The sequence below is a fragment of the Ictalurus punctatus genome, chromosome 8, assembly GCF_001660625.3.
Source record: "Ictalurus punctatus breed USDA103 chromosome 8, Coco_2.0, whole genome shotgun sequence".
Lineage (NCBI taxonomy): Eukaryota > Metazoa > Chordata > Actinopteri > Siluriformes > Ictaluridae > Ictalurus > Ictalurus punctatus.
In genome coordinates, this window is record NC_030423.2 from 20,934,341 (window position 1) to 20,948,989 (window position 14,649).

The 14,649-nt window shown below is 38.9% G+C and overlaps 1 protein-coding gene across 1 annotated transcript in view; it reads right to left on the reverse strand.

The window, feature by feature from the left end:
- dyrk4 (dual-specificity tyrosine-(Y)-phosphorylation regulated kinase 4) overlaps nucleotides 1-8,201 on the reverse strand; it is a 44,361-nt gene extending 36,160 nt beyond the window's left edge. The window contains exon 1 of the mRNA XM_017473397.3: nucleotides 8,016-8,201. Coding sequence (XP_017328886.2) covers nucleotides 8,016-8,186 — 171 coding nt within the window. The 5' untranslated portion in view covers nucleotides 8,187-8,201. The remainder of the gene's footprint in view (nucleotides 1-8,015) is intronic.
- Nucleotides 8,202-14,649: the final 6,448 nt, after the last annotated feature.

The following is a 14,649-nucleotide window of genomic DNA, read 5'->3' on the forward strand; positions in this document are numbered from 1 at the left end:
AAACAAAACACAAAAAGACACTAAGCACACCTGAAGAGGGAAAACAAACATAAACCAAGACCTAGGAAACAGGAGAGCAAAACGTGGCAACATGAGACGAACAAAGCCAGACACTGAGTGCTGTACAAACCTACACACAGGTGCTTAACAAAATGAGATTCAGGTGCCGGTGGTCATGTGACCATAATGTAGAGGTGCAATGGCTGCTGGTGATTGGAGTCCCGAATTCCCTCCGGAGATTCATAACAAAAATGTACTGACTGTTCTGACAATGAAGACTCCCATCCATTCATTAAATTTTTTTTTTAAATCCACTTGTTTATTCAATCCATGACAAAAAAAAATCCACACAACTGAGCAAAAATTCAATTACAGCATGTTTCTAACTATGGGAACTACCAGAAGCTTTTCAACCTCAGTTCTGAATTTTGCCACTTAATAAAAACAAACATGTTCCTTAGGGCATTCGTTTACTATATTGCTCTTAGTGGACTTCATTGAGGGTATGAATAAAGGCAGTGGTGGCTTAGTGGTTAAGGCTCTGGTTTACTGGCTGGAAGGTTGAGGGTTCAAGCCCCAATGCTGCCACTGTTGGGCCCTTGAGCAAGGCTGTTAACTCTCTCTTCTCCAGGGGTGCTGTATCATAGCTGACCCTATACTCTGACCCCAGCTTCCTGACAGGCTAGGGTATGTGAAGAAAACAATTTCACTGTGTTCTACTGTATAGGTGACCAATAAAGACTTCTTATTAAAGGAGTGTTAACAGAGTTACCAAAAAGGTAGACACTTTAAACTTCTATGTTTACAGGTCTAATAATTTTTATAATAATGTGGTATTTTAATATATTACAATCTAATTATACAGTATGTGTAATCCTTGTTGAACATTTAGTCAAGCTCAATGCTGCATCAGAAATTTGTCTTATACAGTAGACTGTAATAGGAACATCCTTACATAAGGGCATTAGAGGCTGTAAATGTTTTTCCCCTGCTACTAATTGCTTCATAAATTGAGAGCAAGCTGAGCAAGCTGTAGGAACTGCAGTGAGTCAGAGGAGGAATGGGGGGGGGGGGGGGGGGGGGGGTAGGGAGCGAGAGGGGGGGGGGGATGTAGTGAGACTTGCACTCATGAAACAAGGATTGGAAATGATGAAATGCTGTTGCTGATCATGCTTAGGGTTCTGATTGCGTAACCTTGAGGTACTCGAGTAATCAAAGCAAGTGGGGATGAGTTAGAGTGCTTCCTCAGCAAAATATGGCTCAGCGATGACACACGTGCTCTAATCCATGACAAGCGTGTAAGCATGGCACTCATGCCTATCCTATTTGCAATCACTCAATGAGCAACAACAACTTCCAGATTGGTTCTTCATGCAAACCAGCCAAGACAATGACCTTGGTCAGCAGTAACACTTCATAACACCTGTCCTATAAGTGATTAACACTAATGACAACAATAATAAACTGGTTACAGTTGCTTATAAAGCAATAGCACTGAATTGATTATCTTTAAATGGACAAATGACCATTTCTTCAAAGCCATTAACCCTTCAGTGCTCAGTGTACACAATTAGAGTCAATGTGATTGTGTAATAATATAAGATGTAAATCACCTCCAGTTCACTTTTTCTGTTGCTATCTAGACTGCTTGCTTCACTGCAGTATGTCTCTGGAATATGTTTGCAAACTTTCTACAAAATCACAAATTAAATAAAAACCTTTTATTTGTGCCAGGCTCCAATGAGCACATTAGCTTACACACACACACACACACACACACACACACACACACACACACACACACACACACACATTCATATATATATATATAGATATATACATACTGTATATTTAATATATATATTTTTTTATAAATCAGTTCCATTATACAACAGTCCTAAACTGTGTACATTTTGTACATGTCGAGAATATTGCTATATGTTGTTATATCAAAAATGATATTTTCTATAATTTTGGTCAACAACATTAAATATTTTAGACCTGAATGTTAGCATTTTCTTTTTTTTTTTTTTTGGCTAGATTCTTTTTTTTGTCTTTTTTACTTCAGGTTTAATGTTTTATTCATGGTATGGACAATCCTTTTACTTTTTAATTTGTGATATTTAGAATTGGGAAATCATGACATGCAATTTTTGGTGATAGGAAACCATCTGATGAATCTGGATATGATTTTAAATCATTTATGCTTCAAAGAGTGTTAGGTCAGGGTCTCTAACTATACTTAAGGAACCTATAGTCTTAATACTAAAACCAAGCCAATCATATAATAAAGCTTTATTACAGAAAGGTTATCTGTCTCAGTTTTATTCAACTCTAGTGATTTGAAGAAGAAGAAGAAGAAGAAGAAGAAGAAGAAGAAGAAGAAGGAGAAGAAGAAGAAGAAGAAGAAATTTAACATCTAAAAAGAACAGCTGCGATTCTGTCATTATCAAGCACTACAGTGAAAGAAAAACACTGAACTAATCAATAATTAAACTCAAAGTTAATAATGAAATCATTTAAGAGTTTCTAGTAATTTCATTTATTTATGTAAGGTAACACTCTTGCAATCATACATTTCCTGTTAAAGTGTCCCGAAGCTTGCAATGGTCTAATTAAAATTACTAATAGCTCAACTACAAAAAAAGTGACAAAGTGGACTTACTAATGGACTAAGTGACACAAATTCTCAATGTGATTTTTGTTAATATGCTTATAAGGTAATATTTAGTATATTAAAGCTCTTATCATGATTAAAACATTAAAAACATTCACCAGGTGTTCTTTTAGTAAACTTTTATCATCTCTAATCCAGATACGGTGTTATTTCAGCTATTTCTCACATGGGTTTTAATGACACAGCAAAGTTTGTTGGTAGCCCCAAATGGCCCCTTTTGTTTTTTTGTTTTTTTACCTCTGGCTGTACCCTCCTGATCTGTCGGTTCTGGCCTCTCCAGCAACTCCAGAGGAACTCAAAGCCACAGCAGGTTGATGAAGTTCCATCTTCCCACATGACAGGGCTTCCAGTCCATGCTGCTTCGGCCCTCGGCTCCCCTACTGAACACGGCGATAGCTGACCAATTAACTCGGCTACACCATGTTTTGAGAGTGAACGTTTTCACTCCACCCTAATGGCTGTGCATCTCAACATCACACGCACACCCAAGACTTCTGATAAACTCCTTCTCCTTCTCCCTGCCTAATCAATCCTCCATTCTGAGATGGTGGTGCGGTGAACTTTTCAGGTTCTTGACCTGAATCTCAGCTCCTCTTAGACCTCATGTGCGCTGCTCTCGCTCTCTGCTCCAGAAGCCAAGCTCTGCCTCAGGATGAGACGGGCGGATGAAAGTGCTCGGGAAGCTCAATGACGTGCAGCAAGGGCACCACAAGGGATCCATCCTGAGCCGGAGGCTGAGTCGCGGGAGCTCTCTGCGCCGTATTCCTCTTCCTGATCAAGGGGCGTCAGGGGAGGGTGGGAGAGCGCCTTTAAGAGCCCACAGGCACAAACATTACTAGGTCCTCCTGGTTCCCCTTTTCTCTCTCCCTCCCTTCCTACTCCCGTCTCCTGGAGACAGAGCCGATGGGTGCTGTCATAATTTCTGCCCCGTTGCTGCTCCCATTTCCCCTGGGATGCAGGCAAACATCTGCGAGGCGCAGAGATGAAATCCTATCCCCTGGCGAGCAGACATAGGTTTCGGGCTCTGCCGCAGCACTTAGATAGTTCTAGCACACGGAAAGTGTGGGGAATTTTAGCGTTGGCCTTTATAATGCAATCTCAGCCATTTCCTAGAGGTATCATATTCGTCTTGCTGGAGGATAATAAGAGGTGAGTATGCACCACTTAAATGGGTCTGAGTAGTTGTGGTGAGCTGAGAACTGTCTAGTTTTACTGTCCAAATTGACGTAATATAGGTTACGTCTCTATCATGTTGTGTAACATGTTTAGAAAAACTTATAACCAGCATGACTGCCAATAAATTATAAAAATAAATAACAGTCTTGATCTTACTTAAAGCAATACGATGGCCAAATACAAATGCACTTCCCCAAAATGTGTGATGCCTCTGACTATCTTAAATCCCAACCACTTGCAGGAAACATTAACAGCAAGCAGGGCATGCCATAATTCCACTCAGAAGCCCTGCTGAGCTAGACTAATCTAATGCTAACGCTAATGCTAGTGTAAGGCTGCTGCCAGCAGGGTGCGGCTCGTTGTATCAGTATCCTCTGCTGAGTGACTGGCATGAGCTGCTGGGTAATGGCTTGGCTCATAAGCACACCCTTCCACAGCATCTGGCTGAATAGGTTTGATGCACACAGGTGACAATAAGGTCACATTATAACTGGGAGAGAGCGCTGTGTTCTAGTGGCTATGGGGATCAGTCATGGGATACAGGCAGAACTGGAGGAGCTGAAAGCTTAGACAGATCAATTAATATATGAGTTTGCAACTTGGCCTGATATTTGAGATCAACGTTTTTGTTACGTTACAGACATTTGCTTTTAGACTCATTACTTTAACCTCCTCCTTCCTAAGGAGGAAATGCATTAGCAGAGCAATGCCATTTAGGAATATATTTCAAAATGTACATTTCTAGTGTTTGTAAGGAAACCAATAAAACATCTGTTAGATAATTATTATACTGTATATATTTATATTTTCAATGTAACTAAGAAATAATTACAGATGGTGCTGCTTCTTTCCTCTTCGAGTATCTCTCACACAATTTTGAGGTGCAACAAATGCAAAGTATTTAAACAAGAAAATCAAATAAAAAATGTTTTACAAGCTTAAACATCATCATAATAATTCCTTAGATTTATATAGTTCTTTTCTAGGCACTCAAAGTGCTTTACATTGTATACTCACCACCAGTGTGTCGTACCCACTGGATGATGCAAGGGCAGCCATAGTGCACCAGAATGCCCACCACACACCAGCAATTGGTGGAGAGGAGAGGAGCATGATATAGCCGATTCAAGTATAGGGATTATTAGGGGGCCATGAAAGATAAGGGCCAGTGGGGGAATTTCGCCAGGACACCGGGGTTATACCCTCACCCTTTAAGATAAGTGTCCTGGGATTTTTACTGACCACAGAGAGTCAGGACCTCAGTTTAACGTCTCATATGAAAAGGGTGCTGTTTTTACAGTATAATGTCCCTATCACTATACAGGGCCTTAGGACCCAAAAAAAAAGGCCACAGGGTGAGCACCCCCTGCTGGCCTCACTAATACCACTTCCAGAAGCTACTTTAGTTTATCCCAGGAAGTCTCCCATCTTGGTACTATCCAGGCTCAACCCTGCTTAAGTTCAGAGGGAAGCTGATGAGTGCTGCAGGGTGATATGGCTCCGGCAATAAATTTTCATAAGAATTCAGTTGTGCAAACTGTGTGAGAAAATGTGAGTCTGAGCATTGTCTTTGTGCTTTAAATAAATAAACACCGGTATAACGAGACCAAGTGACCATGACATCATATCTTAGGGTCATCTACCAGAGCCAGGCACTGTAATGTCCACTATACAACCAACTATAATGGGATTTATTTATTCCAATATCTAATTCGCTCAGCTAGAATCTTTTGTTGTTGTTGTCGTTGTTGTTGTTGTTGTTGTTTTTTACCATTAGCCTAGACAAATACAATCTTTTATGCAGATGGACAACACACTGGATGTAGCCAGTAACTGCTAGTCTGGAAAATATTCTAAACTGTTCCATCATGTTGCAACTTTTACAAGCATTTTTTCTTTTCATAATTGGTAGAAATGGCATAAGTTAAGAAATGGTCTTTCATACTATTTCACATCGGAACACCACAAATTTATAATTAGCTTCAGCTGGAACGGTCCTTTTCTAGTGCCTATCTTAAAGGGAAAAGTCCATTTTGAATGCTTATAATCAAAATGTGATCTGCAGTTGTGCAAAAGATTTATGTAATGATTAAATTCTGAGTTGACTTTTTTGGTTTAAACTTCTTCCGTTGAATTTCACACACTAACAGTTTCCCACATTACCCACAATTCCATTCAGTTGCTGATGCTGATTAATAATACTACTAGTGTGAATTCATTTCCACCTAAAGAGAGTGATGTAGCCGCACTTTAGTCTTTTAGTTTGTCCAGCTCTCACACCTCCTCTTCTGTACACTGCTCAAACAGATCAGCTTCCATACAGTAGCTTCAACCTTCATGCTAATACCACCATCAATGACATTAAACGCATCATCACATAGATCACCGTTGTAACTGTGTCCCCCATTATATCAGCACACCATATGGTTTCAATTGGTATCAGAATCGGTAAGCTTGGAGTATTCCTTTAACATGAACCACAGACTGAGACAAAACTTTGTCCTTTAAAACAAGAACAAACAAGAACCGCCAAAACCCTTGCACCACAGAAATCATTGTTACATGGTGAAGCAAGCATCACAATGAACAACACATTGATCCTACCAGTTAAAATGATCTTATCTTCATGACGCTTTGGGGAAACCCAAGCCCATGGCTTGCTGAAGATGATTGTGCCAAAGCGGGTAAATAAATTAATCTTACTAGATCATCAGGGTTATGCAAAAAAAAAGATTCAGGCCTAAAAAATGCCAACAAATGAATGCTCACAGTTTCATTTCACACAGTTGTGTTAGGACAGTCATTTGGTATTGCAGCAAAAAAAAAATACACAACCGAATCATGCAAGGTCACTATGTTTTAAATGGCCAGGGTTAATATGGAAGGTAATAGTTGTTTACTCATATACATTACTAAAATAATATTATTATAGTTTTCTGATAACATTATTATACCTGTTGTATAGTGAAATTACCATGTCAGGTGACAAATTAAAGGACAAAAGAACACAATATGTCTCCGTAAGGTGTTTGGCCACAACAAGAGATGAACAGTGTTTTATTCCAAAAGAAATTCCCTCAGTTGGTGTTTTGATGATGTTTGGATGTTTGATGGTGTTTAGAGAGTGCTTTCTAACACGTCGCTCCAAAATCTTCAGTAAGTGTTCAATTGGGTTGAAATCTGGAAAGTGAAGGCCGTAGCATATGAGTTACATCTTTTCATCCTCATCAAACTATTCAACAAGCCCCTGTGCCCTGTGGATGGGGGCGGGGTCATGCTGGAAAAGACCACGCCCATCATTATAGAAATGTTTCATTATAAGAAAAAAGGTGATACAATATTGATTCTCTGATGATGTAACACTTACTCTAATACATGTTTAGTTCTCTACATTTTTATAAAAAGGGTTCTTTGGATGATGAACAGTTCTGGTTTCTTTGTACTGATTTGCAGTGATGTATGTAGCACTTACTCTAACCCATGTGTTTAGCTCATATGCAATCTGTTCTTCATATAGCTACACTTGTATATTAAATGAAGGCTTCAGAAAAGCTCTGGGATTCTACTTGGAAAATCTTTGATGTTCTATGAGGTTCTGCAGAGAACGTTTAATGGTTCCTCCACAGGACAAACCAAACAATGCTTTAGGGTGCAAGATGGAACCTTTTAAAATGGTGTAGCACTGACTCTAATTCATGTTTTGCTCTCTACATTTTTTGAAAACAGGTTCTTCACAAGTTTCTTATGATGGTAAACAGACATATTGTCTTTGATTTGATTTGCAATGAAGCTTCAGGCTAAGGGAGCGAGTGGACACAAACCATGCCAGTTAAATAAATAAACGCCCTGAACAGCTCAAAAGTATCATGTGCTTTTCCTTTAAGTTGTCATTCGACTGTATTTAAGACATGAGAAGCACATACTTTTACTCACTCATCTCACGTCCTCACTCAAATAAGACTCTCAGTATGGTTAGAAACTATATTTTCACATGCGTAACATGTCAGGAAATTGTGACCTCAGTCAGTTATTTTCTAATGAAGAAGACTAACATAACAAAAAGTGAAAACACTTAACTATAGTCATAGAGTCCAGGAAGGAATGAAGTTTCATATCACTGATATATGTACACCACATCCCACATCCCACATCCCATTTTTACCTCTTGCCTGCTTTTCTCTCCTTCCTTTCCATCCGAGTCCACCCACGGGCCCATGTCTGCTTTGTTCAGAGGTGTCCACCGTGAGCAGCAGTGAGGACGGCTGTGTTGGAGGGGGAAGAGTATGAGTGTTACAGCACCCTTGTCAGCGATCAAACTGGCTGGTGCTGACATGCATAGCCAAGATGAAGGAAGCAACTTGAGGTTTGGACAGTGAGTGATTGAGGCAGATGCAAGTGGGCCATCATGTACTGGATTGCAGGAGTGTGTGTGTGTGTGTGTGTGTGTGTGTGTGTGTGTGTGTGTGTGTGTGTGTGTGTGTGTGTGTGTGTTTTAAACTTAGTTTCAGGTGTTAAAAAAAGAAGTCAGTCAATAAATACAGTAAATAATACAGTCTTACAAGTTGATGAAGGCTAATAAGATTGCATCACTTGTTTGACAGAAATAAAATGTTCTTCAGGGGTGATAAATGGTTCTAATAATGACATTTTCTGAAACTGTTTGTTGTACAGTTCTCCTTCCAATCTGAAGAGTGCTAGATTTAATCTTTTATTTCTGAGAATGTAGTACTCATTCTAACCCATATTCTTCATAAAGGTCGACCTTTTTTTTGTTTTAATTAAAAATGCTTATCTAAAGCTCTCTAGATTTCTAATGAAATTCTACTTGGAATATCTTTTGATGCTCTATAAGGTTCTGCAGAGAAAACTAAAGAGCCCCCCACCCCCCAAGTTTCACGTTTCAGAATTCTTTTATAAAAATCAATCTCTCTGTTGTGGCATATCACTTGCAGTTTGGCCCATTGCTTTATGGTTAGTTAGTGTAGAACTCCTGGGTACTACACTCTTAGAAAAATGGGTTCCTCGGGGGTTCTCTGGTCTACTTAGAATATTTCATGAAAGGGAAAATTTATATTGTATGCAGAGGCTGGCTGAGGGGCAGGGCAATAAAATAAAAAGGACATGTCCTATTAAGTAACCCATTGGGTCACTTCAGCATGTTTCCTCACATGTAACAGAGCCCTAAAGGGCACATCATCACATTTTCTTACATGTAACAGCACCCTAGATATACCCTACAGGGTATTCAACACATAAGACAAGTGGCACCCTAGAGGGCACATCATCACAGTTAGCAGCACCCTAGAGGGCATTTCTTCACATTTTGTTCGCATTTAGCAGCACCCTAGAGGGCATTTCAACAAATTTTTAAAATTGCTAAGAGCCACATCCCAGCGGGCATTTAATGTCATTTTCTCAGACAAACAGCACCTCAGAGGGCACTTCATCATATTTTTTGATGTTAGCAGTATCCTAGAGGGCATTTCATGACAGTTTTTCTGAGAATTGTCACCCTACAGGGGATTTCATCAGTTTCTCAGAGACACGCACACCCCAGGGGGCACTTTATCACATTTTTAGCATTTAGCAGTACCCTAGAGGGCATTTCTTCACATTTTGTTCGCATTTAGCAGCATCCAAGAGGGCATTTAATGACATTTTCTGTGACAATTGACACCCTACAGGGCATTTAATCTCATTTTCTCGCACAAGCAGCACCCTAGAGGGCATTTCATCACAATTGGTTAGAGCAGCACCCTACAGGGCATTTTATCACATTTTCTCATACAAGTGGCACCCTACAGGGCACTTCATCACATGTTTTGCATTTAGCAGCCCCCTAGAGGGCATTTCATCACATTTTTTTGGCACAAGCCACACCCTAAAGGGCACTTCATCACGTTTTCTCGCATATAGCAGCTCAGTAGAGCACATTTCATCATGTTTTATCTATTTGAAGGGCAGCCCTTACAGCAACTAAGGGGGCAACTGTCTCAGGTCTTTCCCTTAGATCTTAGGTCTTTCCCTTTTGCCATTGAGTTACCTTGGAGTTACTTGCTTTCTGGTTCATTATGTATCAAGATTATCTCATTTGTACTTGTAATTGTTTTCCATCAAGTGAATGCACTACTCCAGAGTACTAACACCTTAACTCTTGTGTTTGGTTGTGACTCTAACCATCCTCCTTCCAACCATCTCTCACTTGTGTCTGTTCAGTTGGTGGAAACTTGGTCTTATCAGCACTTTAACAATTAGATACTTTGACTGTGTCTGTCTGGCTTATGAATCACTTTGGATAAATGTGGCTGTCAAACGAGTAAATGTAAATGTAATTCAATCTTGTTCTCACAAAGTCTCTTTGTAAGATGATGTTGGCTTGCCTGTTTATGTACTTAATTAATTAAATTCATAAAAATGTGGAAATCCAGGCAGAAACCTAATAGGTAGTGCTTAATACTGTTCCTGTGGTGATGAAGGAGGGTTGCTGTTCATCCATTCATCTTCAGTAACCACTAGTAGATTTGGAGCCTATCCCGGGAACACTGGGCGTGATGCTGGAATATACCTTGGATGGGACACCAGTCCATTGCAGGGAACCTTGCACACACGCATTCTCACATACTCATTCCCAACATACACACACATTGGACCTTCCAGGTTAGGCCAAAATCTGAATACAGATATGGATAGTTGGAGCACTAAACAGATACAGTTACAGATATGTTCTCGTGTTACACTTTTAATGTGTGCGTTGCTCTTGTGTATGTGTATTCAGACAAAGCCATGCTCTCATTACCCCTGGGTCACTGTGTAGCCCTGCAAATCCAATTATGCCTTGTTATGGTGAGGAAGCATCCAAGCTGGCCCACGTTACCATCCATGACACATCAAATGGCGACGATATGCCTCAAACTACTAGAACAATGAAGTGAGTGACAACCTGTTGCTTGCACTACAGAGCAGTACAGGATGAAGTTGAGTTCAGTTCAGTTCACAAAGCGATACAGGATGCTAAGCATACCATTTATTCACTGTATATCAGTAGTTCAATGCAGTGGCTTATCATGTCCATTTCCAGATAAGACACTTTGCCAGCTTGCCAACTTATAGCCATAAAGTGGATCACTGTTTCCACACAAATCACATGATCATGAAACAACAGCTTCCTTGATTAACTAGCTAGCTAATATTATTGTGGGATGGCAATGATTTCCTACTCACACGTTTTGAGATACACCTAAGCTTTAAAAGTCTAAAAGCAACCCTTGTTCCTTCACTATTCACTATAAAACAGATATTAGCAAAGCAAGGATAGCACAATTAGCCATATGGATGCTACCAAAGACTGTGTACCAAGCAAATTCATATGTTTGGCCAAGATAATAGCCCTCTAGCTTTTATGAATTTCTGATATAGATTCAGAGCATGTTGTCATGGCAATCCTTCAAATGCTAGCAATATTTCCTTATGACTTTATAACAGGAGAGCATTCCCCACAGGCTACATTCAATGTTCATCCAAACAAGGCTTGTCTGTTCTTGGTCCGCCATAGTGAAATAAGATGTGGGAAAAGAATCTATTAAAGTATCTGACTCATTCTCAAGATTAGGTAACGTTTATATATCACCTCTATGCACAGAAGATAAAGCAGCACATGTCATTAATTTACCATTAATTGACCATCAATAAAGATGTAGCCTCAGGTAAAATTAAGTCGTGAAGTTATCGCACATGAGTAACCTTATAACAGACAGTTGAGAGTCAACAGCATTCCAGATTACAGTATAGCAGCTCATTTTGAGCCATTTTAGACATACTATTGTTCAACTGTGTTCGAGGTAATACCATTAACCAGGTTTCAGCAAGATTTCCAGCCCAACTACATCTCAAACACCATACAAAAGACCTAAAACTAGCCCAAGCAATCTGGGCATTGGAAATGGTAGACAATTCTCTTCTTTTTCTATGATCTTATTTCATATATGCAGACATTACCCACTCCATAATCCCCCTCTCCCTCTCTTTGCAAAATACAATATCTTAAAATAGAAGTGGTTCTGTACACATGTACTTACACTTTGCTTTTTAATTGTGAAAACCTATTAGATTTAATTCAGATTATTTTACAAGGTCTTGGTGGTAGCAGAGTATTTTTAAACAAGCCCAATCTGACAATCGAGTCCTGTCTGTTGCTTCCCCCATGAATGGAGCAGAATGATTCCTGCCCCAATGGATCTCTTTTATGCCTCCTTTTGTGGTGCTTTGTGTGTGCAAGTTGTAACAAATTGTAATACTCACCTTGGGACGTAAAAGCTCATGTAAAGCTTCATTGACTGCACTTACATTTATAGGCCTGAGTGGCTACTGATTATGTTCTATAATAGTGAAGTTCAAACATTCATGCAATATTTTGGACTGAAATTGCAGTATAGCAAAAATAGTGGACAATAGCACATAGCTTAGCAGCAAGCTAGCCAGTGGATAATAGTCAGTAGCTTAGCAACAAGCTAGCCAGCCAACATTAGTTGCAACTTTGCCTTGAATGCAGAATTAGTGCTTGTTGCAGTTCCTATTTTTAACCAGTAGGTCAATAATAACTCTATGGAGCTAAATGGGGAAATGAACTCACAGAGCAAGCGAACAAATCAGTGGAACATTAAATGTCAAATAGCAACATATTTTTGGTCTATCACAAGAGATAATTAGTATTTCAAAGTAATATAAAATTGTATAGAGTTGTGAATGAGGATTTTATGAAGATTAATATTTGTTGAATGGCTGAAAAAAATACTGTGTCTCTGCCCCAGTATGAAACGAGCCACGACTGAGTCAGAAATGAAATCACCACATTAAAGTGGAGTATCTCTTTCTGTGGGAGAGAATCGAAACCCGAGGGTCACACATCAGGTGAGGAGTTCATCAGGATAATGGCTTCCTCACCGAGACCTGCTATGTGGGGGGTTTGGCAGCTCAGTTCACTGACGTTAATGTGTAATTCCCATCAACTCACCCCTCTGTTCAAAGTACATATAATGCCTTGTTGCATCTGCGAGCATGTGTGGGTATAATGCTCAGATTTTCCTGTAGGTGTCTGTCAACATAAGTGTACGTAAACATGTATGCGTCCACTAGGGGGCAGTGTCATATGAAACAGAAAGGAATGTACAGAAAAAGACATTTGTACAAGAAAGTCTTGTGTTTCACTGTAGTATGGAGAATGAAGACAAATACTAAAGACATCATGAGTAGGACAAATTGTAGCAATATTACTCTAAACTGTGTCTACCACTGCCTTATTTCCCCTAACGAAAGCACACTAAATGTTTCCATTGTGGATTTTAGTAGGGCTTCAAAAATAAAAGGTACGACGAGAGTCAATAAGCTTGTCATGGCCGCTACTTAATGATTTGCATTCTTCCATCTAGTTGTTTTTTCCTTACCAGAGTATGGTTCGCGCTATTGTTTTTGACTGACTCAAATTTATGACTTGTGCACTCATGGACTTACAAAGAACACAAAGAAAATTATAACTATTATAATTATAACTAGCAGAAGCAATTTTTTTTCACAGTACTGTGTACTTCCTCAATAATTTGACTTTTCACCAGGCAAATATAATTTTCATTGTGTCTGAGCTCCTAGCTTGAGAGTAGCTTGTTGCAAGAGAATCAACCAATCAGTCAGTCTATTTCTCGTGTTCATTCAAATAACAACCCTCGTAATAGTGTTATATGTATATATATATATATATATATATATATATATATATATATAATTGTATTGTGTGTATATATATATATATATATATAACCACACACACACACACACATACACACACGTGCACACACACACACACACACACACACACATATATATATATATATATATATATATATATATATATATATATATATATATATATATATATATATATATAAGAAAAAGACAGTAAAATAAATAAATAAATAGTTCAGGTCCTACCACCAATGCTTTTGGATTCAATTCCCTGCTCGACCAATCAGCATTTTCCTGATGCACAGCACAACAAACATGACAAATACATTGTTGAAATTCTGGAGGTGTGTGTGTTTTTGCTCTGCATGCTATGCTTACCTACAATCCCTTTCTCTGAGTTATGGCAGAAATACCCTATGTTTACAAACAACTACGCAGAGCTATAAACCAGCCTTAAGCCCTGAGTTACTTTTTAAAGAAAAGGGGAAGACTAGAGCAGTGTTGTTCTAGCTTGGGTTTGGAGCTATTTTCAGGGCTGGAAAAATGTAAACAGAAACTTTAAAGGAAGAAACTAATTAGATCTGCTGCATGACAAGATTCCAAATATTCCAACGTTGTTTTATTTTTAAAAAATCTGGTTTTAGACAGATTCATAGAAATAATTGGTTTATTATACTTCTATAAAAGTCACCAAACATTACAACCTGCATCTTTAAGTTTTATTATTATTTAATTTTTTATTATGATTATATATTATTTAATTTAATTAAGTGTCTTGGTGTTTTATTGCCTCAGCTTCACAGATCTATTCTTGTTGCTACATATTTTATGGTTTAAATAAATAAATAAATAAATTAGCAGAAGGTGATTATGTGTTGAGTGCTCTTCCTTCACAAACAGATGGGGTGCTGCATACCCTTTTTAGCACAACCAGAGAATCTCTGTAGAGAGGCTGAATTAAAAATAACGCCTCCAGCAGCAGAACCCATATCAGTCTCAGCCTGTGCGCCAAAGTAGCAACCGTTTCCATGGCAGCACACTTTGTTAAGGACTCAGAGTTT